Source organism: Neoarius graeffei, chromosome 21, assembly GCF_027579695.1.
Source record: "Neoarius graeffei isolate fNeoGra1 chromosome 21, fNeoGra1.pri, whole genome shotgun sequence".
NCBI lineage: Eukaryota > Metazoa > Chordata > Actinopteri > Siluriformes > Ariidae > Neoarius > Neoarius graeffei.
In genome coordinates this window covers 20,512,576-20,540,144 of record NC_083589.1, presented here as the reverse complement: position 1 = coordinate 20,540,144, position 27,569 = coordinate 20,512,576, and the positions used below count along the sequence as shown (strand labels likewise).

Sequence of the window (27,569 nt, the reverse complement as noted above, 5' to 3'; positions counted from 1 at the left end):
TAAAACAATCATTTATTTATTTGTTTGTTTGTTTTTACTTCACACCAGTAGCCTGTGATATAGTACACGCTGTGGTTTAATACATTATTGATTAAGCTGTAAATACAACATAAAGTGACAGGATACATAAGAGTATTTTTGTTCTCTGTGTCTCACCGTCATGAATCCATCCAACAGTCCTGAGTCAGGCTTTGGAGGGGCCTGTAGTCTTTCCATGGACCATTTTTCTATTATTGAAGACACCTGAGCACTCTCCGTATTTAGGATCCGAAAACCAGTCATGTTCACCCCGCTGTAGCGATAGGGCTCCATGTCTAATGCAAACAAATCCTAGGATATCATGAGATTATTAGAATATAAATCCAAATATTTGTTTTTACTGCATTAATATCAACTAAACAGTAATGCTGTTCAATATTTAATATAAAAAATAATTACACCATAATAGACAACAGTACAATGCATTATATTAATTAAAATACACCCCCAATTCCAAAAAAAGTTGGGACACTGTGTAAAATATAAAAACAAACAGAATGTGAAGATTTGCAAATCATGGAAACCCTATATTTCATTGAAAATAGTTCAAAGACAATATGTCAAATTTTGAAACTGAGAAATGTTATTGTTTTATTGAAAATATATGCTCATTTTGAATTTGATCAGAAAAGTTGGGACAGGGGCAACAAAAGACTGAAAAAGTTGTGTAATGCTAAAAAAAAAACCTTAATTTGGTTAATTGGCAACAGGTCAGTAACATGATTGGGTATAAAAAGAGCATCCCAGAGAGGCTGAGTCTCTTAAAAGTAATGATGGGGAGGGGTTCACTGCTCTATGAAAGACTGCGTGGGCAAATAGTGCAACAATTTAAGAATAACATTCCTCAATCTAAAATTGCAAAGAATTTGGGGCTCATATCTATGGCCTGGGCACCTTCCTTTGGAGGTTTTCCAGGTACGTCCAACTGGGAGGAGACCTCGGGGTAGACCTAGAACACGCTGGAGAGATTATATATTGCATCTAGCCTGGGAGCATCTTGGGATCCCCCAGGAAGAAATGGAAAGCATTGCTGGGGAGAGGGCTGCCTGGAATATCCTGCTTAGCCTGCTACCACCATGACCCAACTTTGGATAAGTGGAAGAAGATGGATGGATGGATGGATGGATGGATGGATGGATGGATGGATGGATGGATGGATGGATATCATCTCTGTATGCAAGAGCCCTGAAAACTGACATTGGATACCTGTAATCTTCAGACCCTCAGGTGACACTGCATTAAAAACAGACACCCGAGGTCTCCTCCCAGTTGTAGTGGAAATCACTGTATGGGCTCAGAAACACTTCAGAAAACCAGTGTCTCTGAAAACAGTTAATTACTGCATCCACAAATGCAAGTTAAAACCATATATAAACAATATCCAGAAAAACCACTACCTTCTCTGGGCTGGAGCTCTTTTACGATGGACTGAGGCAAAGTGGAAAATTATCCCGAGGTCTGACAAATCAAAATTAGAAATTCTTTTTAAAAATCATGGACACTACATCCTCCAGGCTAAAGAGGAGAGGGACCATACAACTTGTTATCAGTGCACAGTTCAAAAGCCAGCATCTGAGATAGTATGAGGATGCATTAGTGCGCATGACATGGGTAGCTTGTACATCTGGGAAGATATCGTGAATACTAAATGATATATGCATGTTTCAGAGCAATATGCTTTCCAGGGTAGGCCTTCCTTCAGCAAGACAAAGCCAAACCACTTTCTGTACATATTAAAACTGTATGGTTCCGTAGTAAAAAAGAGCCCATGTGCTAAATCTCTCCCCCCCCCCCAATTCTGTTTGTCCTTCTGAGTTACATGTCAATCCAGAGACCGAGATGCTGACCTCTTCTGCTCCTCGGACCTGTCTGATCCATCCTGATGCCTTACATCTGGCTGGAGTCTTATCACGTTGCTCCTGTGGAGGATAGCCCCATATGGACAGTCAAAAATCGCACTTGAAAGATGGCTCTGGACACTTACAGTAATGCTTTTATGACTGAGGACTACAGTTAACTTGCTAAACTTAGGACTGCAGTTGTCAGGAACAGTTTTGTACTCAAGTTCCCATCAATGAACAGTTTATAACTTCAACAAAACAGACTTCATGTTAAAACTATAATGAATTTCCTGGCTACACAGTTATACTTTGTGACTATATCAGACATATATAGAAGCAAGTCATTTATAAGCACGTTGTCTGTTCTCACCCAAATGAGGATAGGTTCCCTTTTGAGTCTAGTTCCTCTTGAGATTTCTTCCTCATGTCATCTGAGGGAGTTTTTCCTTGCCACTGTTGCCACAAACTTGCTCATTGAGTATGGATTAGGGATAAAATTAGCTCATGTTTAAAGTCTTTAATTTTCTGCAAAGCTGCTTTGCGACAATGTTTATTGTTAAAATGCTATAAAAAATAAACTTGACTTGACTTGACTAAACTGGCCTGCCTGCAGTCCAGACCTGTCTCCCACTTAAAACATTTGGCACATTATAAAGCACAAAATACAACAAAGGAGACCCCGGACTATTGAGCAACTGAAACTGTATATCAGGCAAGAGTGGGACAACACTTCTCTTTCAAAACAACAGCAACTGTTCTCCTCAGTTCCCAAACATTTACAGACTGTTGTTGATGCAACACAGTGGTAAACATGCCCCTGTCCCAACTTTTTTGAAATGTGCTCCTGACATCAAATTCAAAATGAGCATATATTTTTTAAATAAATAAATAAATAAAATAAAATTTCTTAGTTTCAATATTTGATACTTTGTAATATTTTCAATAAAATATAGGGTTTCCATTATTTGCAAATTATCACATTTTATTTTTTTATTTACAGTTTACAGAGTATCCCAACCTTTTTGGAATTGGGGCTGTATATTGTCTATATAATGATGTGATGTTATTATATACGTAACTTTAACCACTTAAAAGCAATGTTAGCTATGGTGCTCTACAATATAATGCAATATAATTATAGATAGATCAATGTATAGACTTTTTATGGTGATTTACTTCTACTCTGACCACAAAGGGGATCGTTTTATCTACAGTATATAGTATGAGAGAGAGAGAGAGAGAGAGAGAGAGAGAGAGAGAGAGAGAGAGAGAGAGAGAGAGTGTGAGTGAGTGTGTGTGCATACTGTACTGTGTTTGTACTGAGAGGAAAAATGTGTGAGAATGTAGTCTGGCAACCTGGGATAGCTGGCACAATTACTGAACGTCCGTCAAGGACGGCCATGTTTTACAGAGAAAAAGAGCTGGAGAGCCTTCAAGTACACAGCACAGACAGACACAGGGCCGGTAATTAATTTGTGTCAGATCATGCCTGTGTTCCAGATTATTTACACCTCTACAGATTTTTTTCTATTAATAAAAATTAAATAAAACGTTAAATAAACCACCACCACCACCACCAACAACAACAACAACAACAATAATAAACATTTTAGCGAATTATATTTTTTAGTGTTTCATTTCCCTTCTAAAAAAACAAATAGCTCATTTCCATGATAACCAAATAGTAACCAGTAATCATAGTGAACTCATGATGTGCTCATGCATATTGCAGGAAAAAAAGGTCAAGTCAAGTAAGCAGAAAGGATGGGGTGGAACAAGATGCTGAAAAAGCAAGGGAGGTGTCATTTCTGTTTCTGAAACTTGTTAGCCCATCGCTCACAAAATTCAACTTTGTGCTTTGTGTGCATTTTTGGATTTCTTATAGACACCAAACTGCCACAGATGAGCAGATCATCTTGCAACATGATGCTATTATGCATAATGTACTTTTGTAGACCCAGAATTTAACAAATAGGAATTGTAAAATTGACTTCTCCAGGCTTCCCACGGCATCACTGAAAGGGTATGGTTACAATGCCTCATCATATCTTGGTCATCATAAATACATACTTACACTATTGGCCCTAGATTTATATGAGAGCATTCAATAGTACTGTATTAAATGAAACACTTTGTTGTCGCACTGTTACGACTAGCGTATATGTTCCAGGACCTTTTACTTTTCTGTCCACTTGCTGGATCAACTCTCCCTTAGTGTTCCAGTCTCACACATTTTACAAAATAACTGACCAACTTCAACTTTCTAGGAAGGAAATCAGACATAGCTGCATCATGGCTGTTATACTACACTGGTCAAAACAGTGTTGTTGTTGTATGTCTTCTACAAGGCTTTTAAATATTGTTTCTTCTACTTATTATTCCTAAATATTATTTCTTATGCTTGTCATACCAGGCAAAAATAAAAGAAATGGGAATTTAATATTACTTTGATGAACTAATAACAGTTAAGAGTCCCCTTCTTAATACGCCTGATTTTAAAATATTCTGTCAGTTCCCCAAAACTAAGAATGTATTACCTCCACTGCTTCTGCACTGTTTTTTTTTTTTTATGTTATATAGCTTTTGAAAATGTAAAAATTGTATGCAGATGTTGTGATGATGTGTGGGAAGCATGTCTCACCAGTGTTGTGAAGATGTAGTGATAATACTCTGTCATCATTCCCATAGAGAGAGCCTATTCAACACAACACAACACAACACAACAGCATTACACACTCCAAATGTATTTATCTGAATGCTACTTAAATACAACCCCGATTCCAAAAAAGTTGGGACAAAGTAGAAATTGTAAATAAAAACGGAATGCAATGATGTGGAGGTTTCAAAATTCCATATTTTATTCAGAATAGACCATAGATGACATATCAAATGTTTAAACTGAGAAAATTTATCATTTAAAGAGAAAAATTAGGTGATTTTAAATTTCATGACAACAACACATCTCAAAAAAGTTGGGACAAGGCCATGTTTACCGCTATGAGACATCCCCTTTTCTCTTTACAACAGTCTGTAAACGTCTGGGGACTGAGGAGACGAGTTGCTCAAGTTTAGGGATAGGAATGTTAACCCATTCTTGTCTAATGTAGGATTCTAGTTGCTCAACTGCCTTAGGTCTTTTTTGTCGTATATTCCATTTTATGATGCACCAAATGTTTTCTATGGGTGAAAGATCTGGACTGCAGGCTGGCCAGTTCAGTACCCGGACCCTTCTTCTACACAGCCATGATGCTGTAATTGATGCAGTATGTGGTTTGGCATTGTCATGTTGGAAAATGCAAGGTCTTCCCTGAAAGAGACGTCGTCTAGATGGGAGCATATGTTGCTCTAGAACCTGGATATACCTTTCAGCATTGATGGTGTCTTTCCAGATGTGTAAGCTGTCCATGCCACACACACTAATGCAACCCCATACCATCAGAGATGCACGCATCTGAACTGAGCGCTGATAACAACTTGGGTTGTCCTTCTCCTCTTTAGTCCGAATGACACGGCGTCCCTGATTTCCATAAAGAACTTCAAATTTTGATTCGTCTGACCACAGAACAGTTCTCCACTTTGCCACAGTCCATTTTAAATGAGCCTTGGCCCAGAGAAGACGTCTGTGCTTCTGGATCATGTTTAGATACGGCTTCTTCTTTGAACTATGGAGTTTTAGCTGGCAACGGCGGATGGCACGGTGAATTGTGTTCACAGATAATGTTCTCTGGAAATATTCCTGAGCCCATTTTGTGATTTCCAATACAGAAGCATGCCTGTATGTGATGCAGTGCCGTCTAAGGGCCCGAAGATCACGGGCACCCAGTATGGTTTTCCGGCCTTGACCCTTACGCACAGAGATTCTTCCAGATTCTCTGAATCTTTTGATGATTTTATGCACTGTAGATGATATGTTCAAACTCTTTGCAATTTTACACTGTCGAACTCCTTTCTGATATTGCTCCACTATTTGTCAGCGCAGAATTAGGGGGATTGGTGATCCTCTTCCCATCTTTATTTCTGAGAGCCGCTGCCACTCCAAGATGCTCTTTTTATACCCAGTCATGCTAATGACCTATTGCCAATTGACCTAATGAGTTGCAATTTGGTCCTCCAGCTGTTCCTTTTTTGTACCTTTAACTTTTCCAGCCTCTTATTGCCCCTGTCCCAACTTTTTTGAGATGTGTTGCTGTCATGAAATTTCAAATGAGCCAATATTTGGCATGAAATTTCAAAATGTCTCACTTTCGACATTTGATATGCTGTCTATGTTATATTGTGAATACAATATTAGTTTTTGAGATTTGTAAATTATTGCATTCCGTTTTTATTTACAAATTGTACTTTGTCCCAACTTTTTTGGAATCAGGGTTGTACAAGGAAAAATTATTAATATACAGTACCAGTCTAAAATTTGGACACATCTTCTAACTCATTGTTTTTTTTTTTCTTTATTTTTATTTAATTAATTAAAAGACACTTCATGCCTTTTAAAGTAATGATGGCTGTCATTTCTCTTAATTTAGTTGAGCAGTTCTTGACATAATACGCATTACTACAGTTGTGGAACTGGGCTATTTACTCTATTTTTATTATTTATTACTTATTGTTTGATCTCAAATGCATAAGAAGGCAAGAAATTAATCCACTAATTAACTTTTGACAAGACACACCTGTTAATTGAAAAGCATTCCAGGTGACTACCTCATGAAGCTGGTTAAGATAATACCAATAGTGTACAAAGCGTCATCAAGGTAAATGGTGGCTACTTTGAAGAATCTAAAATATGAAATGTATTTTGTTTTTTAAACACTTTGTTTTCCATATAATTCCATACATGTGCCATATGTTATTTCATAGTTTTGAAGTCTTCAGTATTGTTCTACGATGTAAAAAAAAAATAGTCAAACTACAGAAAACCTATGAATGAGTAGGTGTAGAAACTTTTGCCTGGTACTATAAATACTGGCGGCACGGTGGTGTAGTGGTTAGCGCTGTCGCCTCACAGCAAGAAGGTCCGGGTTCGAGCCCCGTGGCCGGCGAGGGCCTTTCTGTGCGGAGTTTGCATGTTCTCCCCGTGTCCGCGTGGGTTTCCTCCGGGTGCTCCGGTTTCCCCTACAGTCCAAAGACATGCAGGTTAGGTTAACTGGTGACTCTAAATTGACCGTAGGTGTGAATGTGAGTATGAATGGTTGTCTGTGTCTATGTGTCAGCTCTGTGATGACCTGGCGACTTGTCCAGGGTGTACCCCGCTTTTTGCCCATAGTCAGCTGGGATAGGCTCCAGCTTGCCTGCGACCCTGTAGAACAGGATAAAGCGGCTAGAGATAATGAGATGAGATGAGACTATAAATACTATATTGAAATACACATTGAAAATATAGGCCCTGTTTACACTTGGTTTTAAAATGCATCTTTCATTAATGGATCACAAGTGGACAGTGATACATACATACAGTACAAGTGTAAATGACCACCGAGATGCATTCAAGGTGCGTTCACTCAAATCACTTGCTTTGGTGGTTCAGGATGTGTTTGGCCATATATCTGTTATGTAAATGCTAATGTCTTTTGATGTGTCCCTGTCAAGGATGTAACAGGAAAACACGTCATTAATGCAGGATGTTGTGGTTGTTCTGGTGACAGCATACCACAGTCAAAATAATGGAGAGGAGCACTGATGTACATGCTTGGAGTGCAAGAAAATAATAATGGTACGTTACAGGTTTAATGTTTTTAACATAACTGTGCACAGGTCCCTTTGACCTTCTAGCAGAAGTGATGTAGGCAGAAACGAAATCTGAACACAAGCAGTCAGCTGGACACCTGGGAGACATGCATGATAGAAACAGGTGTAAATGGTAATGTGTCTCAGCTGTCCACTTGTGATCCGATCACCAAAGGCACATTTTAAGACCAAGTGTAAACAGGACCAGAGAGTCACATGACAAATTAAATTAACTTGGTAAGTGGTTTGGTGACCACAAGTTACCAGAACAGCATGAGAGCATATTAGCAATTATTCTAAAAATCTCTAGAAGTCCCTACTGTACCCAAGTCCTTTAAACTAGTAGTTATCAAGCCCCTGATCAAAAAACCTGACCTTGACTCCCTGTCAGCTGTCCAATTATAGGCCAATATCAAACCTCCCCTTTATCTCCAAGATCCTAGAAAAAGCTGTGGCACAGCAATTATGCTCATATCTACATAGGAATAACATCCAGAAACTGTATCAGTCAGGATTTAGACTACATCATAGCACAGAGACAGCACTGGTTAAAATAGTAAATGACCTACTATGGGCCTCTGATCAGGGCTGTGTCTCCCTGCTTGTATTGCTTGACCTTACTGCAGCCTTTGACACCATTGATCATACCATTTTCCTTGATAGACAAGAAAATGTTCTGGGAGTCAAGGGAACAGCCCTCTCCTGGCTCAGGTCTTATTTAACTGATTGCTATCAGTTTGTTGATGTAAATAACAATTTTTCTATGCATACAAATGTAAAGTTTCGTGTTCCACAAGGTTCTGTCTTAGGCCCAATGCTTTTTTCTTTATATATATATATATATATATATATATATATATATATATATATATATATATATATATATATGTTACCTCTGGGTAAAATTATTCATAAGCGTGGTATTAGTTTCCACTGTTATGCTGATGACACACAGTTGTATTTTTCTGCAAAGCCAGATGAGAGACACGAGCTTAATAAAATTGAGGAATGTATAAAGGACACAAGACACTGAATGCTTATTAACTTCCTTCTACTTAACTCTGACAAGACAGAAGTAGACTCTGTCTGGTTTTACTGTTTCTTCACGTGCAGCAATAAAAAAAGATCTCAGGGTGATCATTGACTCCAGTCTTTCATTTGAAACTCATATCGATAACATTATGAGGATAGCTTTCTTTCATCTCAGAAATATTGCTAAGATAAGAAATATAATGTCACTACATGATGCAGAAAAACTAGTTCATGCTTTTGCTACCTCTAGGTTGGATTATTGCAATGTCTTACATTATATTCCAATAAGTGTATAAACAAGCTACAGTTAGTTCAAAATGCAGCAGCATGAGTCCTTACTAGAACTAGAAGATAATAATATGACCACATCACCCCTATCTTATACACATTGCATTAGGTCCCAATCAGATTTTGCCCTGATGATAAAATACGACTGTTGACCTATAAAGCACTGAATGGTCTTGTGCCACAGTACCTGAGCGAACTTCTGGTCCTTTATGACCTGCCATGCCTACTTAGATCAAAACGTGCAGGCTATCTGTTGGTACCTCATACAGTGAAGGGTACATCAGGTGCAGGGCCTTTTCTTACAAAGCCCCACAGTTATGGAACAGCCTTCCAAGTAGTGTTCGGGAATCAGACACAGACTCAGTGTTTAAGTCTAGGCTGAAAACATATCTTTTTAGTTAAGCCTTTTTTAAATAGCTTTTTAGTAGTTGAAGGAGTAGATCTGGAGGGTCCTCAGGCATAGAGTGTTTTGCTAAACTGGGATGTATAGATGCTATCCCCCCCCCCCCCCCGCCACACACACGCACACACACACGCACACTTGTGCATTCACTCAAGTTTGTTGATAGTGTCATAATTAGTCTTGCCGGAGTTCCCGCTTGCACTCAGCACAAAATATATACATTAGGTGACACCAGGCAAACCTATTGACCTGTGCTTTATAAATGATCTCCCAGAGTTATCAACTTTTATTGGGTTACTGTCAGCCCCTGCAGAACTTGATCAGGCAAATGAATGCTTAGAGTCAATGTTCTGCTATACTTTAGATAATGTAGCTCCTCTTAAAAGGAAATGATCAGAAAGAAAAAATTAGCACCCCGGTATAACGATGACATTTGCACTTTAAAACAGACCACTCAAAAATTGGAACATAAATGGCATCAAACAAAATTGGTAGCTTTCAAATTAGCATGGAAAGAGAGCTTCCTGAAGTATAGAAAAGCTCTTAGTGCTGCTAGATCAACATATCTCTCCTACCTAATAGAAGATAACAAAAATAATCCTAGATTCCGATTTAATACTGTAGCAAAATTAACCAGGAATAAGACCACTATAGACACATGCACACCTGCAGTATGTACAACCCCGATTCCAAAAAAGTTGGGACAAAGTATAAATTGTAAATAAAAACGGAATGCAATGATGTGGAAGTTTCAAAATTCCATATTTTATTCAGAATAGAACATAGATGACATATCAAATGTTTAAACTGAGAATGTATCATTTAAAATGAAACTGAAAATGTATCATTTAAAGAGAAAAATTAGGTGATTTTAAATTTCATGACAACTACACATCTCAAAAAAGTTGGGACAAGGCCATGTTTACCACTGTGAGACATCCCCTTTTCTCTTTACAACAGTCTGTAAACGTCTGGGGACTGAGGAGACAAGTTGCTCAAGTTTAGGGATAGGAATGTTAACCCATTCTTGTCTAATGTAGGATTCTAGTTGCTCAACTGTCTTAGGTCTTTTTTGTCGTATCTTCCATTTTATGATGCGCCAAATGTTTTCTATGGGTGAAATATCTGGACTGCAGGCTGGCCAGTTCAGTACCCAGACCCTTCTTCTACGCAGCTATGATGCTGTAATTGATGCAGTATGTGGTTTGGCATTGTCATGTTGGAAAATGCAAGGTCTTCCCTGAAAGAGACGTCATCTGGATAGGAGCATATGCTGCTCTAGAACCTGGATATACTTTCAACATTGATGGTGTCTTTCCAGATGTGTAAGCTGCCCATGCCACATGCACTAATGCAACCCCATACCATCAGAGATGCAGGCTTCTGAACTGAGCGCTGATAACAACTTGGGTCGTCCTTCTCCTCTTTAGTCCGAATGACACGGCATCCCTGATTTCCATAAAGAACTTCAAATTTTGATTCATCTGACCACAGAACAGTCTTCCACTTTGCCACAGTCCATTTTAAATCAGCCTTGGCCCAGAGAAGACATCTGCGCTTCTGGATCATGTTTAGATACGGCTTCTTCTTTGAACTATAGAGTTTTAGCTGGCAACGGCGGATGGCACGGTGAATTGTGTTCACAGATAATGTTCTCTGGAAATATTCCTGAGCCCATTTTGTGATTTCCAATACAGAAGCATGCCTGTATGCGATGCAGTGCCGTCTAAGGGCCCGAAGATCATGGGCACCCAGTATGGTTTTCCGGCCTTGACCCTTACACACAGAGATTCTTCCAGATTCTCTGAATCTTTTGATGATATTATGCACTGTAGATGATGATATGTTCAAACTCTTTGCAATTTTACACTGTCGAACTCCTTTCTGATATTGCTCCACTATTTGTCAGTGCAGGATTAGGGGGATTGGTGATCCTCTTCCCATCTTTACTTCTGAGAGCCGCTGCCACTCCAAGATGCTCTTTTTATACCCAGTCATGTTAATGACCTATTGCCAATTGACCTAATGAGTTGCAATTTGGTCCTCCAGCTGTTCCTTTTTTGTACCTTTAACTTTTCCAGCCTCTTACTGCCCCTGTCCCAACTTTTTTGAGATGTGTTGCTGTCATGAAATTTCAAATGAGCCAATATTTGGCAAGCAATTTCAAAATGTCTCACTTTCGACATTTGATATGTTGTCTATGTTCTATTGTGAATACAATATCAGTTTTCGAAATTTGTAAATTATTGCATTCCGTTTTTATTTACAATTTGTACTTTGTCCCAACTTTTTTGGAATCGGGGTTGTAGTAGGAACGATTTCATGAATTTTTTCAATGACAAAATTGAAAATATCTGACAAAAAATTCAAACTACTAATTTAAGGTCAGACAATTTAAGTGACCCTGTAGTTAACAATATAACTGTATCAGATCAGCAATTAGAATGTTTTACTCCCCTGAGAGAAACTGAATTACTTTCATTAATTGCTGCATCAAAATCCTCAACTTGTGTACTAGATCCCTTACCTACACGTCTTTTCAAACAGATAATACCTGATGTAACTGAACCGATTCTAAAAATAATAAATTCTTCTCTTAGGATTGGCTATGTACCCAAATCCTTTAAACTAGCAGTTATCAAACCCCTGATTAAAAAACTTGACCTTGATCCCTGTCAGCTGTCCAATTATCGGCCAAAACCTCCCCTTTATCTCCAAGATCCTAGAAAAAGCTCTGGCACAGCAGTTATGCTCATATTTACATAGGAATAACATCCATGAAATGTATCAGTCAGGATTTAGACCTCATCATAGCACTGAGACAGCACTGGTGAAAGTAGTAAATGATCTACTGTTGGTGTCTGATCAGAGCTGTGTCTCGCGGCTTGTGTTGCTTGACCTTAGTGCAGCATTTGATACCACTGATCATTCCATTCTTCTGGATAGACTAGAAAATGTTGTGGAAGTTAAGGGAACAGCCCTCTCCTGGCTCAGCTCTTATTTCACTGATCGCTATCAGTATGTTGATGTAAATGGTGATTTTTCTAGACATACTGAGGTAAAGTTTGGTGTTCCACAAGGTTCTGTCTTAGGTCCACTGCTTTTTTCTTTATATATGTTACCTCTTAGTGATATTATTCATAAGCATGGTATTAGTTTCCACTGTTATGCTGATGACACACAGTTGTATGTTTCTGCAGGACCAGAAGAGAGACACCAGCTTAATGGAATTGAAGAATGTGTAAAGGACATTAGACACTGGATGCTTATTAACTTCCTTCTGCTTAACTCTGACAAGACTGAAGTACTCGTACTAGGACCACATGCAGCTAGAAGTAAGTTTTCTGATTACACAGTAACTCTGGATGGCCTTTCTGTTTCTTCACGTGCAGTAGTAAAAGACCGCAGGGTGATTATTGACCCCAGTCTTTCATTTGAAACTCATATCAATAATATTACCTGGATAGCTTTCTTTCATCTCAGAAATATTGCTAAGATAAGAAATTTAATCTCACTACATGACGCAAAAAAACTAGTTCATGCTTTCGTTACCTCCAGGTTGGATTATTGTAATGCCTTACTGTCTGGATGTTCCAATAAGTGCATAAACAAGCTCCAGTTAGTTCAAAATGCAACAGTGAGAGTCCTTACTAGAACTAGAAAATATGACCACATTACCCCTGTCTTATCCACACTGCATTGGCTCCCAATCAAATTTCGTATTGTTTATAAAATACTACTATTGACCTTTAAAGCACTGAATGGTCTCGCTCCACAGTACATGAGCAAACTTCTGGTCCTTTATGACCCGCCATGGCTACTTAGATCAAAAGGTGCAGGCTACCTGCTGGTACCTCATATAGTGAAGGCTACATCAAGGGGCAGAGTCTTTTCTTACAAAGCCCCACAGTTATGGAACAGCCTTCCAAGTAGTGTTCAGGAATCAGACACAGTCTCAGCATTTAAGTCTAGGCTGAAAACATATCTGTTTAGTCAAGCCTTTTGTTAATAGTGTTTATGAGGTAAAGGAGTAGATCTGGAGGGTCCTCAGACAAAAAGTGTTTTGATAAACTAGGATGTATGGATGCTGTCAGTCCTCCACTCACTTGCTCACTTGAGTTTGTTGATGGTGTAGTGGCTGCTGCTTACGTCCTGGGGTGCCCTCATGTGTGGGTTACCTTTTGGCTCTCCCCTTTTAGTTATGCTGTCATAGTTAGTTTTGCCGGAGTCCCTGCTTGCACTCGGCGCAAAATGTATACCATTCTTACTCATCAGGTGACATTGGGCATACCTAGCAACCTTTGTTTCCTCTCTCTTTCTCCCCCCTTCCCCCATCTGTCCATCTGAGTTACATGTCAATCCTGAGATTGAGATGCTGACCTCCTCTGCTCATCGGACCTGCCTGACCCATCCTGATGCCCTACGTCTGGTTGGAGTTTCATCATATTGCTCCTGTGGAGGATGGCCCCATATGGACAGTTGAAAGCCACACTTGGAAGATGCTCTGGATACTTACAGTAATGCTTTTATGGCTGAGGTGACTTGCTAACTTTAGGACTGAGGTTGTCATGAACAGTTTTGCACTCAAGTTTACATCAATGAAGAGTTATAACATCAACGAAGCTGACTTCATGTTAAAACTGTTAAAATTTTATAATTAGGTTGTCTGTTATCGCTCAAATGAGGATGGGTTCCCTTTTGACTCTGCTTCCTCTCAAGGTTTCTTCCTCATGTCGTCTGAGGGAGTTTTTCCTTGCCACTGTCGCCACAGGCTTGCTCATTGGGGATAGATTAGGGATAAAATTAACTTATGTTTAAAGTCATTTAAATTCTGTAAAGCTGCTTTGCGACAATGTCTATTGTTAAAAGCACTATAAAAAATAAACTTGACTTGACTTTATTGATTTGCAGTGACTCATCCTTGTAAGGCAGGGGTGGGCAATTATTTTTTCCATGGGGCCACATGAGAAACAGAAAATTTTGTGGAGGGCCGGACCAAAAGGCTGAACTAAATTCTGCATAATATTAATTGTATTTCTTTATATAAAGCAGTGGGCGGCACGGTGGTGTAGTGGTTAGCGCTGTCGCCTCACAGCAAGAAGGTCCGGGTTCGAGCCCCGTGGCCGGCGAGGGCCTTTCTGTGTGGAGTTTGCATGTTCTCCCCGTGTCCGCGTGGGTTTCCTCCGGGTGCTCCGGTTTCCCCCACAGTCCAAAGACATGCAGGTTAGGTTAACTGGTGACTCTAGATTGACCGTAGGTGTGAATGGTTGTCTGTGTCTATGTGTCAGCCCTGTGATGACCTGGCGACTTGTCCAGGGTGTACCCCGCCTTTCGCCCGTAGTCAGCTGGGATAGGCTCCAGCTTGCCTGCGACCCTGTAGAAGGATAAAGCGGCTAGAGATAATGAGATGAGATGAGATGAGATGAGATGAGATAAAGCAGTAAATAACATTGTTTTTATAAGCTGCTAAGACTGGTAAGAGTATGGAAAAAACGAGGTTGCCTTACAAAAAAATGTAATTTATTCAATCAAATTTCCCAAAACAATGGTTAACAAAATGCGAATGTTTGTACCATTTTTTTTCAGTCACATTCACCCCAAAACACAATAAAGACATCACAATATTGTCTTTCTACTCCAAATATCAAGCACCAAGTCCACCAAGCACTCATTCACAAATTCCCCCTCCGAGAATGGCTTACTGTTTTTAGCGATTTTGTGGGAAAAGCACAAAGCTGGTCTTGGTTGCTGCATCCCTGGATGTGTGACACTTGGTAAAAAAGCCTTGCTGCTTTTCTAGCTTAGCCAGCAAAGCTTCCGATGTCCGCGCTATTTCAGCTTCAGTCAAGTTTCGGTATTTCTCAGCGTGCTTCGTCTGGTAATGCTGACTCAAATTGTAGTCTTTGAACACGGCGATCTGCTCTCCACAAACTAAACACACAGCTTTATCTCTGACTTCAGTAAATAAATACTTAGCAGTCCATGTTTTGTTGAAAGCCCTGCATTCGGCATCTACCTTTCTTCTTTTTGAGGACATTTTGGGGGCTAAAGTCTTCTTGTGATCTGCTCCCAACAACATCGATTCGGTGTAGGTATCAGATTTACAGATCGGCTCAGGCTCCGGCACCTGCTGGTGACGTCACACTATGTGATTGGCTGGACCGTTTGAAGGATGACGTGCAAGTTTGTGGTTGGTCTGGACAAATTACGGAAGTAGTTATCGCGGGATTAGGTTTCATGGGATTTCATGTCATGCTCATGTCGTGCGTACTGCGTTTTTGTTGAACACAACTTCAAAATAAAAGCAATGCACATTCAGTCCATGCATGGGGTAAAATTAGAAAATACATTTATTTTCTAATTTCTAATTAACCTTACGCAGGCTGGTCAGAATGAACCAAAGGGCTGGATGCAGCCCGCGGGCCGTAAAATGCCCAGGTCTGTTGTAAGGGGACAACTGGATCCAAACCATGTAGTAAAACTGGAGAAAAATATAAAGACCACTTTTTAATGGCGACATATTTTACACACACACACACACACACACACACCAGAAATTGTATTTTCTGAAATTATTTGAGTAGAACCTTACAAATATTTACATGAATTTCAGACTTTCTTAGTATTTGGTACATCCCCTATTTGATATACCAAAATGGGCTCAGCAGCTCCCAGCCACCAGCATGCTGGCGTACCCCAACATTAATTGGGCCATATTGCAGTGGGTTGGCTGTGGCCCAGAAGACCAGCACCAGCGCTTCCGTATGCTGGCATACAGTGAAGTTGGCTGGCCATTTGCATTCACACAACAGCTCCAGGACACCTGTCGACAGTGGTTGCTGGTAGGTGAGTGTGATGTCAAGACCATCATCGATCAAGCTACACTGGAGCAGTTCATTGTCCAACTGCTGAGTGAGACATCGACGTGGATCCAGTGTCACCAAGCGGCGTCACTGGAGGAGGCAGTCCGGCTGGCAGAGGACAACCTGACAGCATTTCCAGAAACAGGCGCTCTTCCTCTCTCTCTCACACTTTCACTTTCTCCCCCTTCCCCTTCTTCCCCGCTCTCTCTCTCTCCTTGCCCCTCCCTGGTTGCACCGACCTCATAGAAAATCACATTGAGACTCCCCTGCAGTGTTGGTGTGCAGCCACCCATATCAGTTTCCCAGGCACAAGAAAAATGTGGTTTGGGATGAACTCTAGGTGAGACTTAAGATGGGAGTAATTGAGGAGTCACACAGCAACTGGAGCATCCTAGTGGTCCAGTTCCGTATGGACTATAGAAAAGTCAATGCGGTGTCTAAATTTGATACATATCTGATGCCTCGCATTGATGAACTTCTTGATCAGTTAGGTGCGGTTCACTTTTATTCGACACTGGATTTAACAAAGGGATATTGGCAAATCCCCTTGACCCCATTATCCCGCAAGAAAATGGCCTTTTCCACACCGTTTTGTTTACACCACTTTGTCACCATTCCTTTTGGGTTGTTTGGGGCCCCAGCAACATATTGGTGTCTCATAGACCGAATTATCTGTCCCCATAATGTGTATGCAACGGCCTATTTAAATGACACATAGTAATGATTGGGAGCGACATTTATAACATCTCAGGGCTGTCCTGAGGTCGCTGAGTCACAGTGGGCTCACAGCAAGCCCAAAAAAGTGTGCAAATGGATGGGTGGAAGTATGATATCTGGGCTTCCACTTGGGCCATGGGCAGGTGCATCCCCAAATTGATAAGACTGCAGCAATTGCAGCCTGCCCAAGACCTAAGACCAAAAATGGAGTAAGGCAGTTCCTTTGGCTGGCTATTATAGATGGTTCATGCCTAACTTTTTGAATGTCACAGCCCGCTGACTGACCTCACTAAAAAGGTGGCACCAGATCCGGTCCAGTGGACAGAGCCATGCAAATGGGCTTTTGCTCAGGTAAAAGCAGTTTTGTGTGGGGGCCCGCTGTTGCACTTTGCACCATTGCACCATTCTCCTGACCTCTCTCTCCCTTTTGTTTTACAGACTGATGTGTCAGACAGAGGGCTGGGGGCCATTTTGTCCCAGGTGGTGGAGGGGGAGGAGCACCTGATGCTGTACATCAGCCACAAGATCTCCATGCGAGAGTCAAAGTATAGCACCATAGAAAAGGAGTGTTGGGCCATCAAGTGGGTGGTCCTCACTCTCCAGTACTACCTGCTAGGATGCCCACTCACCCTTTGTTCTGACCATGCCCCACTCCAGTGGCTCCACCGCATGAAGGATGCCAACACATGGATCACTCATTGGTATCTGGCCCTTCAGCCCTTTAAATTCAAGGTGATCCACAGGCCAGGAGCACAGATGGGGTGGTGGCGGATTACCTCTCCCATCAGGGGAGAATCAGCTGCAGGCCAGACGGCTCCCCGGCCTGAGTCAGGTGGTGGGGGTATGTGGCACCGAGGGTGTGGTCAAGCGTCGGCTGTGAATGGTGAGGAGTTAGGTTGAACCAGCAGGCAACATGTGATGAGGTACACCTGTGTCTAATTACTGGCTGTCTATTAATGTGTGTCTCTGTGTGTCTTTCAGATAGCTGGTAACAAGAGAGAGAGCTGCGTCCTGCAATCTGTGCATGCATGTGTGTGTGTATAGAGATCCATCCATCCATTATCTGTAACCGCTTATCCTGGGCAGGGTCACAGGCAAGCTGGAGCCTATCCCAGCTGACTATGGGTGAGAGGTGGGGTACACCCAAGACAAGTCACCAAATCATCGCAGGGCTGACACACAGAGACAAACAACCATTCACAAACACATTCACACTCACACCTGCAATCAATTTAGAGACTCCAATTAGCCTAACATGCATATCTTTGGATTGCGGGGGAAACCAGAGCACCCAAAGGAAACCCACACAGACACAGGGAGAACAAGCAAACTCCACATAGAAAGGCCCCCGTTAGCCACTGGGCTTGAACCCAGAACCTTCTTGCTGTGAGGCGACAGTGCTAACCACTACACCACTGTGCTGCCGTGTGTAGAGATAGCGCCACTGAAAAGTGAACATTAAAAGTGCATCTTGGATTGTAGCACCTGTCGCCAGTTCCTCATTGATCCCAGCAAAAATAAAAATAAAAATCACAGTCACCCTACCCAGTTTAAGCATTTATAAGCCACATGTTTTGTTTTACATGTTTTTTATTGCTCGGTGGTTTTTTCAGTGTTTTGACTTTAGTTGTCAGGTTCCTGATTTATTATCTGTCCTTTGTTATCCTGTATTTCTGTGCCATTAATCTTCTGGTATCACAGGTCTACTTACTGACCATTGGCAAAATGGTCATCCATACACATTACAAAATTCACTTTACAAGGTACAAATTGGTTTTGTTACAACAATTCAAAAAACAAACAGACATTGGGTCTGTGAGAAAGGGAGAGGGAAAGCACAGAGGGAAAATCAACAGACCTGCTTGAGTATCCACGCAGCCATCTCATGGCCACAGTCAAAGATTACATGAAACTCTTTTGCTTTTTTCATCTCTTTAAGAAGTGGTTTGGCATCTTTATTCTCTGCAGGGAGCTGGCGGATTTTCAGACGGATGTTGTATCTGGAGGGAGCTTTGATCAGCTCCTGCAAACGAATCAAACCTACACACACACACACACACACACACACACAGAAAGAGAGAGAGCGCACAGCTAAGGCATTTATACATTCAACACACACTCCTCTCCTGAGTGACAAATAGTCTTCTCTCATGAGATCTTTTTGCTAAGACGACAAGAAATATCCATTTAATCATGAGTGGAGAGAAACTGGGTATTTATATCCAACCCCAAATCAGCAAAAGTTGGGACAGTATTCAAAATGCAAATAAAAAAAGCAGTGATTTCTAAATTGACTTTGACTTGTATTTCATTGCAGACAGCGTGAACCCAAGATATTTCATGTTTTGTCCAGTCAACTTCATTTCATTTGTTAATATATATCCATTCCTGTCTTTTAGACCTGCAACACATTCCAAAAAAAGTTGGGATGGTGAAATTTAGGGCTAGTAATGAGGTGAAACAATTAAATAATGATGTGATTTGAAACAGGTGATGTCAACAATGATTGTAATCATGATTTAGTACAAAATCAGTATCCAGGAAAGGCCTAATCTTTGAGGAGCCGGTGGGCTGTCAACAAATGCATGAGAAAATAATTGAAATGTTAAAAACAATATTCCTCAAAGAAATATACGAAGGGATTTGGATATTTCACCCTCTAGAGTGCATAATATCATGAAATGATTCAAGGAATCTGAAGGAATTTTGGTGCATAAAGGGCAAGGGCACAAGCCTAAGCTGAACACCTGTGATCTCTGATCCCTCAGATGGCACTGCAACAAGAACTACATTGGCTTGGGATTACTTTGACAAATCTTTGTCCAACACTACAATACAGAGTTACATCCACAAATGTCAGTTAAAACTTTACTGTGCAAAAAGGAAGCCTTATGTCAACTGTGTCCAGAAGTGCCGTGAACTTCTCTGGGCTCGGAGGCATCTGGGATGGACCATCACACAGTGGAAACATGTATTGTGGTCAGAAGAATCAGTATTCCAGGTCTTTTTTCAGGAAGAAATGGACATTGTGTGCTTCAGACCAAAGATGAAAAGGACCATCCAGACCGTTACCAGGAACAAGTCCAAAAGCCAGGATCTGTCATGGTATGGGGGTTGTGTCAGTGCCCTTGGCAAAGGTATCTTACAGTTCTGTGACAGCAGCTTAATACAGAAAAGTACACTGAGATTTTACAGCAACATATGCTGCCTTCAAGATGACATCTTTTCCAGGGATATTTCAACAAAACGATGCAAAACCACATTCTGCACACATTACAAAGACATGGCTGTGGAAGAAGAGGGTGCCTGTCCCCTCTGTCCCCAATAGAGAATGTGTGGTGAATTATGAAATGAAAAAAAATGTGCCAAAGACGACCCCGTACTGTTGTGCACCTTCAGGCCTGTTTGCAAGAAAAATGGGACAAAATAACACCTGAAACGCTTCATCGCTTGGTGTCTTCCAGTGTTGTAGTCAAGTCACTAAACCTTGAGTCTGAGTCCAGTCTCAAGCTCCCAGTGTTCAAGTCTGAGGCAAGTCCAAGTCATTAAAGAAAATTTTCTAGTCAAGTCCACTATTGATCTGAGTCGAGTCCGAGTCGAGCCCGAGAACAAGACTTCAACTGCACCATTTGACAGTGGCTGTTGCTGCCTTTATGTGAAACCAGCTCTGCTACTGTGTTGGACTAACGTTACTGCTTGACTGCCCCATTTTAGTTAATAGGCTACAGATAAAAAAGCTAGTTCATCACTCAGCAAGCCCTGCTATCAACAGGGCAAATAACATGAGAGAGAGAGTTTAACACTAGCTAGTTCATCGGTCAGCAAGCAAGCCCCACTATCAACAGAGCAATGAGCATAGCATGTCACTTACTTCTCTGTCTTGTCAAATGATGAGTGAAGTTTGAGGTTGTCCCCATCATTTCCTTGATAGTTCTTCTACATATGGAACACATACATAGCAGTGCATTTTTCCCACTGCACGCGAAGTCTGTATAAGCAAAGCGGACAATCCTAGGGGCATTCTCTCCAGGCATATTAGCACTATTAACATTAGTTTGTTCCTGAACATGACATATGAACAGGTGAATGTGCATTCTCTTGAACAAAATTAGCATAAAAGTTAATGTAGATATAAATATCTTATGCCAAGTTATTATGGCATATTACAAAAAATAAAGAAAAAATCTGAGTCCTCGTCTCCAATTTACGAGTCCAAATGCAGTTAATGCATGAGTCCGAGTCATCAGTGCTCAAGTCCAAGTCAAGTTACGAGCCCTTAAAATTAGGGCACGAGTCGGACTTGAGTCCGAGCCCTGGATTCAAGTACAAGCCTGGTGTCTTCAGTCCCTAAACATCTTTTAAGTGTTGTGAAAAGGAATGGTAACATTACAAAGTGGTAAATGCTTTTCCATCCCAACTTTTTTTTAGAAAAAAGAATTAAAATTGAAATAAGTATTAATTTTGAAAAAAAAAAAATAAGAAAAACAATTAAATCCATGAGGCCAAACATCAAACGATTTGCTGGTGTATTGTTTTGAGTGCAACAGAGATCAAAAATTATTTACAAATTATTGTTTTCAATTTTAATTTCAATTTCAACAAATTGTCCCAACTTTTTCTGATTTAGGGATGTAACAATTAAAAAATAGTGTTATATGTGTTGGATATAATTAACAGTTATTCCATGAAATCGATAGCCAACAAGGCGTGTAGCACCGAGTTGGCAAAAAGCCATGTACAACAAGATTGAGTGGAATAACTGTTTTATTCTATCTACATTGACTGGATTTTAAGAAACAGAGGATTTTTATTTTTAACTACTTTGATAAATAAAAACTTTATACAAAATGTCTGACAAAATTATTTCCGCTTAGAATGTAAACAAACAAAATGACAGTAGCAATTTGTGAAAAAAGCTATAATAATTCTTGAAAAATTAAAAAGATACGTTCTTACCATCAAATAGTTTTATTCCATATTTTTTTGCTTTTTTGTATTTTTGGGGTCTTCTCCTTCTTTAGATTTTTTTTTGGCAGTTGGCAAACCAACTTAAAGGTGCATTACCGCCACCGACTGGGTTGGAGTATGGAACAGAAGATATTGCAGAAAAAATGAAAATAAAACTATATTCTTTTAGCTATTTCTGTTTCATTTAAATACTTGATCATTTTTGGGATTTTGTTTTTGAGTAGAGTTTTTATTTTGTCCTTGGTTGGTTCAGCAACACGCTCCGCCATTTTGTTTTTCTCTACTCACGGTATATGAGCTGATATCCTAGTAGTAGAGTAGTCAATCAGAGTGCACAATTGATATTATCTAGTGAATGTGGATAGAATAATATACAGTGGTGCTTGAAAGTTTGTGAACCCTTTAGAATTTTCTATATTTCTGCATAAATATGACCTAAAACATCATCGGATTTTCACACAAGTCCTAAAAGTAGATAAAGAGAACCCAGTTAAACAAATGAGATAAAAATATTATACTTGGTCATTTATTTATTTAGGAAAATGATCCAATATTACATATCTGTGAGTGGCAAAAGTATGTGAACCTTTGCGTTCAGTATCTGGTGTGACCCCCTTGTGCAGCAATAACTGCAACTAAACATTTGTGGTAACTGTTGATCAGTCCTGCACACCGGCTTGGAGGAATTTTAGCCCATTCCTCCATACAGAACAGCTTCAACTCTGGGATGTTGGTGGGTTTCCTCACATGAACTGCTCACTTCAGGTCCTTCCACAACATTTCGATTGGATTAAGGTCAGGACTTTGACTTGGCCATTCCAAAACATTAACTTTATTCTTCTTTAACCATTCTTTGGTAGAACGACTTGTATGCTTAGGATTGCTGTCTTGCTGCATGACTCACCTTCTCTTGAGATTCAGTTCATGGACAGATGTCCTGACATTTCCCTTTAGAATTCGCTGGTATAATTCAGAATTCCTTGTTCCAACAATGATGGCAAACCATCCTGGCCCAGATGCAGCAAAACAGGCCCAAACCATGATACTACCACCACCATGTTTCACAGAAGGGATAAGGTTCTTATGTTGGAATGCAGTGCTTTCCTTTCTCCAAACATAACGCTTCTCATTGAAACCAAAAAGTTCTATTTTGATCTCATTTGTCCACAAAACATTTTCCAGTAGCCTTCTGGCTTGTCCACATGATCTTTAGCAAACTGCAGATGAGCAGCAATGTTCTTTTTGGAGAGCAGTGGCTTTCTCCTTGCAACCCTGCCATGCACACCATTGTTGTTCAGTGTTCTCCTGATGGTGGACTCATGAACATTGGCTAATGTTAATGTGAGAGAGGTCTTCAGTTGCTTAGAAGTTACCTTGGGGTCCTTTGTGACCTCGCCGACTATTACACGCCTTGCTCATGGAGTGATCTTTGTTGGTCGACCACTCCTGGGGAGGGTAACAATGGTCTTGAATATCCTCCATTTGTACACAATCTGTCTGACTGTGGATTGGTGGAGTCCAAACTCTTTAGAGATTGTTTTGTAACCTTTTCCAGCCTGATGAGCATCAACAACGCTTTTTCTGAGGTCCTCAGAAATCTCCTTTGTTCGTGTCATGATACACTTCCACAAACATGTGTTGTGAAGATCAGACTTTGATAGATCCCTGTTCTTTAAATAAAACAGGGTGCCCACTCACACCTGATTGTCATCCCATTGAATGAAAACACCTGACTCTAATTTCACCTTCAAATTAACTGCTAATCCTAGAGGTTCACATACTTTTGCCACTCACAGATATGTAATATTGGATCATTTTCCTCAATAAATAAGTGACCAAGTATAATATTTTTGTCTCATTTGTTTAACTGGGTTCTCTTTATCTACTTTTAGGACTTGTGTGAAAATATGATGATGTTTTAGGTCATATTTATGCAGAAATGTAGGAAATTCTAAAGGGTTCACAAACTTTCAAGCACCACTGTATAATATTCATTTCATGGAATATTTGTATCAGTTACCATTTGTCTGAACTGAAATTTACAATTATACAGTATTTCATTTACATTAATTAATTTGTAAGCATATGTTTAAAATAAAATATATTTTTATTTAATGACCAGATAAGTTAAAATATTTAAAAGAAATTAGTTCCTTTTAATTCAGTTATTCATTGCACATATCTTTATTTTTAAGATGTTTTTTGAAGTTGTTGTTGTTTTGTCATTAAAATATAAAATGTTGTATTTCCTATAATTTCTATCCAAATTATAATTCTTCAGTGGATATTGTAAACCCGCTTCAGAAATTCTGTTCATCTGTTCAGCCATGGAATAAACACAATAACACAGGGGTATTACAGGAAGAAAAGGACAAATCGGCGATACATTGAGCTTATGCTACTTGATTAGACAATTAAAATGTGAAATGAGAGAACAATGTGGTAGTGAACTAAAAATGTTCAAAGACATTCAGTCAGTGTTATTTCAGGAGTTAAACAGCTCTATTGTTCATTAGGTATGGTCAATAATAGGTTTGAGGATTAGTGAGTATAACAGAATGCCTTTCTCTGTCCTATGAGTGAATAAAGAGTAATTAAGTAATTGACATCCTTAATATTGTTGTGTAATTTAATAATTGGACTGATTTGTCAAAGGAAATGTAATTTAATCTCTGAGAACAAACTGCATAGCATGCATTTCACACAACAATCTCAGTGTGTTAAAAGGGTGCTAGCATCTATAAAATAATATAAATCATACTATAATTACTATCTATTACATCTCATCTCATTATCTCTAGCCGCTCTATCCCTCTACAGGGTCGCAGGCAAGCTGGAGCCCATCCCAGCTGACTATGGGCGAAAGGCGGGGTACACCCTGGACAAGTCGCCAGGTCATCACAGGGCTGACACATAGACACAGACAACCATTCACACTCACATTCACACCTACGGTCAATTTAGAGAGTCACCAGTTAACCTAACCTGCATGTCTTTGGACTGTGGGGGAAACCGGAGCACCCGGAGGAAACCCACGTGGACACGGGGAGAACATACAAACTCCACACAGAAAGGCCCTCGCCGGCCCTAGGGCTCGAACCCAGGACCTTCTTGCTGTGAGGCGACAGCGCTAACCACTACACCACCGTGCCGCCCTATCTATTACATTATCTACATTATCTATAATCTTTTACATTTTCTATTACGTTATTGATGTAAGTATGCCCGACTCACCCGTGCTGTCGTCGTACACCACTGTAACTGTCTCCCACCTGAAGAAGTAAACAAGCTCCAGGATGGCACGGCTGAGGGAGGAGAAGTCAGGGTAGAGACTGACATAGTACGAGTCACGATTATCTGAAACTTGGTGTTTCCATCTGGTCTGGATATGTGGTACTCCTAGTGCATTGGAGATGGACTGCACTGCATTGGCTGAGGAACTTTGTGATGGCCCAAATATGGCTGCTACACCTAAAGAGAGCTGCTCACAAGCTGCTGAGAGAAGGTAAAAGATGTCAGGCATGACAAAAATTTATTTAATTAGCAATTATTTAAACACTTAGGTCTCATAGAACTGTGATAAACATCTAGAGTAGGGGTAGGAACTAAAAATAGCTACACAAAATGTTTGCATGTATAAGTCTGTAGTATAGCAGGCACAAAAGCAGGCACAATTAGAAACTGGAATAGGTGAACGCTTAGCCTGGGAAATCCCATGCTGCTTTGCACAACTGTTCCGATCTGAAAAGACAGCATGGAAACTATGGTCTAAAGGCTCGCCTGAGTTAGGGAGCCAATCAGAGAGTGGGGAGGGATGGAAAGACGGTGACGCGTACTACTCGACAAACGGAAGCTTGTAGTTTATTTGGGACTGTTTACGGATCACATTTAACATGGCGGCGAGCGATACGAACCAAACTAACCAAACCACCTTCTCTCATATTTGTCTTGCACAAACGGCAGTAATCGTACGGTGCCACTGTTTTCCTATTTTTGTTTTGCCTTCTCTTTCTCTTTCCTTCTCTTCTTCGCCTCTTCGTCTTCTTCGTCGCTCTAACTACGTCACCGGGTACAACTGCCATGATTGGCCATGGGCTACGTATACGCCAAATGATAGACATTCGCAACGTCCAATAAACGGCCGTTGACAATCGTAAACCACACCTCCCCTACGAGAAATTCAATAGGCGGATTCCAAACCATATTTCACTTGTGATATGGTCTGGTGTTAACCAGACTAGGTGAACGCTGATTGTTTTGTCTTCAATTTATGCATGCTGTTCAGTACATTAAAAAAAAAGCTACCTCAAAGACCACCAATTAGACTCTAATGCACGTTCATTATGTGATTTCTACCATTCCCAGCAAAAGGAGAACTGTGTCTCAGGGGAACAAAAGGGCATAATTAGGATTACATTATAATAATAAAAAAAAACCTCCACTCCCAAAACACCTCCCAAACCCTGAAGGCTTTTCGTAACCATTGTAACATATTATACATTTAATCATATATTTAAATGTACTCCAGAAACAAAACAGCTCTGTGTCTTTGTTTGTAAAGCTTTCTCTTCCTCCCACCTTTCCTTGAGGCCTCAAAGCTGTCAAAGACATTGATCCTCTGGATGTCATAGGTGAGCGTGGTGTTAGGCAGCAGTGTCCGGTTCCTGTTGATGGTGTTCAGTGCAAATTTGAAGGCCAGTTCCTCAGCACCAGATGGGCCACTCTCAATAGACTCAAAAATCCCACCTGTTGCAGAAACGATATTAGGATTAAATGGTTTAAATACAGTGATGGCTCAGTGCTTCAGACTTACTGGTCTACTATGGCCTACTGATTGGAAGGTTTAAATCCTAGCATGGCCAGACTGTCATAGTTGAATCCTTAACCCTCAAGTGCTCAAGTGTACCCTGTCTCTTTTGGATAAAAGTGTCAACCAAATGAATAAAGTAAATACCAAGTGATAATTCACATTATATTCTCAATTATATTCCCATTTAGTGACGGTTTAAAGTGTATTGCACCACAGAGGGTTGAGGCATCAACTGCTTGCCAAAGACTCATTTATTGCGAGTTCCCGTGATATCTATGTGTAGAAGGCAATTCATTTCTTAAGTGTGAAATGTGTATCTGCGCCAGTAAGTGTGAATTAACAAGAAAATACATTATTAATAAAGAACCAACTGGGATTATCTATGCTCTGTGTGTGTGTGTGTGTGTGTGTGTGTGTGTGTGTGTGTGTGTGTGTGTGTGTGTGTGTGCGCAACTAGTAACACACAATAATGATGAAAGAGTGAAAAAGTGCTTACAATGCAGTGTAAAACAGCCAAAATGTCTAGAATTACTGAATTTTAGAATAGAATTTTAGAATAGAATGACTGAATATTACATAAAAATAACCTATGTACTTTACAGTTGGGATTGGGTTCTTTCCATTATACCATAGCTATCCTTCTTTTTATGTCAAACCCACCTTGAGTGTTTATTGCCAAAAAGCTCCATTTTTGTTCCATCAGACCACAGAACATGGTTCCAGTCAATGTTGTAGTAGCACTTCACAAACTTCTGGTGCTTATGTTTGTAGTTAACTGACAGAAAAGGCTTTTTTTTTTTGTCTCTTAGACCTTCCACATAATCTCTTGGCATGCATGTGGCATCTGATGGTGGTTTTGGTGACTTGGAAACTCCAAGATTTTA

The 27,569-nt window shown here is 40.2% G+C and overlaps 1 protein-coding gene across 1 annotated transcript in view; it reads right to left on the bottom strand.

The window, feature by feature from the left end:
• LOC132869568 (glutamate receptor ionotropic, kainate 2) overlaps positions 1–27,569 on the bottom strand; it is a 219,363-nt gene that overhangs the window by 115,537 nt on the left and 76,257 nt on the right. Inside the window, exons 2-6 of the mRNA XM_060902809.1 lie at positions 26,454–26,621; positions 25,110–25,367; positions 18,766–18,947; positions 4,522–4,575; positions 157–330 (exon numbers count right to left, since the gene is read on the bottom strand). Of these exons, the coding sequence (XP_060758792.1) occupies positions 157–330; positions 4,522–4,575; positions 18,766–18,947; positions 25,110–25,367; positions 26,454–26,621 (836 nt within the window). The remainder of the gene's footprint in view (positions 1–156; positions 331–4,521; positions 4,576–18,765; positions 18,948–25,109; positions 25,368–26,453; positions 26,622–27,569) is intronic.